The sequence below is a fragment of the Rhagoletis zephyria genome, unplaced genomic scaffold (assembly GCF_001687245.7).
Source record: "Rhagoletis zephyria isolate East Lansing unplaced genomic scaffold, Rhagoletis_zephyria_1.1 Rzeph_scaffold_62343, whole genome shotgun sequence".
NCBI lineage: Eukaryota > Metazoa > Arthropoda > Insecta > Diptera > Tephritidae > Rhagoletis > Rhagoletis zephyria.
In genome coordinates, this window is record NW_016219394.1 from 1324 (window position 1) to 1551 (window position 228).

General features: G+C 47.4%; 1 protein-coding gene across 1 annotated transcript in view; it reads right to left on the minus strand.

The window, feature by feature from the left end:
* Nucleotides 1-177, minus strand: part of LOC108356634 (titin-like) — a gene marked incomplete at its 3' end in the record, with an annotated part of 1488 nt that extends 1311 nt beyond the window's left edge. The window contains exon 1 of the mRNA XM_017607733.1: nt 69-177. Within this exon, the coding sequence (XP_017463222.1) occupies nt 69-80 (12 nt within the window). The remainder of the gene's footprint in view (nt 1-68) is intronic.
* Between the last annotated feature and the right edge of the window lie 51 nt (nt 178-228).

Below are 228 nucleotides of genomic sequence, written 5' to 3' on the forward strand. Positions count from 1 at the left end.
ATGACACGAGTACGGATCTTCTTCTTCTTGGGTTTGCCGTCCTCAGAGACGGTTTCAACAATACGAACCTCTTCCGGCATTTCTTTCACTTCTTCGGGTGATTCTTCGACAGGAGTTTCTTCGACTGTTACAGTTGTCTCGGGCTGTTTATCATCTTCTTCGACGGTGTCGATCTTCGTGACCTCTTGTTTGCCATCCTTCACCTTCTTGATGACACGAGTACGGATC